Raw genomic sequence first — 1,338 nt, forward strand, 5'->3', positions numbered from 1 at the left:
TGCGATCCGTTGCCGGACACGAAAAAAGACAAAAAGGAAAAAAAAAAAAAAAGATTGTAAAGGGAGACACTGGAGTCCACACTCTGCTGTTCTGAGGTGGCAGGAATGGTTCCATGTGTACTTGGTCTGTTGCAGATCATCCCGATGGTCACTGAACTCATTGGGAGCAGTTACCGCTACCACCGAGCAGAGGTTGGTTGGTGGAGCATGAGCTGGGAAGTGGGCATGGGGTGGGTCACTGAGTCCTCCTTCCTGGCTTCTGAGCATGCCGCTGCAAGCACAGAGGGGAAGGAGTGCTGCCTCAGCTGGAGGCCCTGCCTCTGTCCTCTGGTTCTCTTCTGCAGTGGAACGGGCTGGGGCCACCCCCACCAAGTTAGCAGGGCTTCTGCCATGACCTTCCTTTTCCCCTGGATTGTCCTGAGCTGTGGGTTCCAGGGCCCAGGTCAGGCTGGGGTCTGAGGCTCCAGGGCCCAGTGTGGGCCTGACACTGCCCTTCTACTTCCACAGTGCCTGGAATACTGCATCATGGTGATTGGGGTTCCCAACGTGGGCAAGTCCTCCCTCATCAACTCCCTCAGGAGACAGCACCTCAGGAAAGGTACTGTCATGCCCTGCGGCTGATTTCGTAGTGTCTCCATCGCTCCTGTGGCACAGCCAGGCGCCACTGCCATTCTGAGACCAACCCCCACACCCCATGTCCTTGCAGCTCTGCAGGGACCATCTCTTTCCACCAAAAGGACCCAATTAACAGTCAATGCAGGGTTAAACGGCAGGCCTGCTGTGAGCAGTGTATGGGAGGCAGGCTTGCCTGGGGTGTAGGGGCCAGTCCAGGAGCGAGGATGGGCTGCGGGGGACGCAGCAGCTCTGGTCTGACCTTCATGGTCGGGGGGCACCTTCCCAGCACTGGGAAGGTGAGTTCTGGTGTGTCTGTTGAAGCCACTTGGCCACTGTGTGGCTTGGAAAGTGTCCCTGCTGTGAGCTGGTTTGGAGCTGACCATGGAACCAATGACAGCCTTGGGAAGCTCATTTGGCCTTTGGGGTTTCCATTTTGGCTTGCGAGATTTGTTAGTTATGTATGCATGTCTCACTACTTGTTCTGGAGCTTGTGTGTTTAATGTACACTTGATAGCCCCCTTTTTATCCTGCAGGAAAAGCTGCCAGGGTGGGCGGTGAGCCTGGGATCACCAGAGCTGTGATGTCTAGAATTCAGGTGGGGTCCTCGGCAGCCAGGCCCGGAGCTCCATTCAGAGCTGCACAGGAGTCCATGCCTGGCACTCGCCGGGCACTCATGTCGTGGCCGCCTGCCTCTGGCAGTGCCTTCCCTCCCTCCACTTGCTG

General features: G+C 57.0%; 1 protein-coding gene across 1 annotated transcript in view; it reads left to right on the forward strand.

Moving 5' to 3' along the window:
* Positions 1-81: 81 nt before the first annotated feature.
* The window catches only part of LOC103584291 (mitochondrial ribosome-associated GTPase 1-like), a 3,052-nt gene continuing 1,795 nt past the window's right edge, over positions 82-1,338 (forward strand). Inside the window, exons 1-3 of the mRNA XM_008565354.1 lie at positions 82-192; positions 508-598; positions 1,149-1,210. Of these exons, the coding sequence (XP_008563576.1) occupies positions 106-192; positions 508-598; positions 1,149-1,210 (240 nt within the window). The 5' untranslated portion in view covers positions 82-105. The remainder of the gene's footprint in view (positions 193-507; positions 599-1,148; positions 1,211-1,338) is intronic.

Source organism: Galeopterus variegatus, unplaced genomic scaffold, assembly GCF_000696425.1.
Source record: "Galeopterus variegatus unplaced genomic scaffold, G_variegatus-3.0.2 Scaffold49133, whole genome shotgun sequence".
Taxonomy (NCBI): domain Eukaryota; kingdom Metazoa; phylum Chordata; class Mammalia; order Dermoptera; family Cynocephalidae; genus Galeopterus; species Galeopterus variegatus.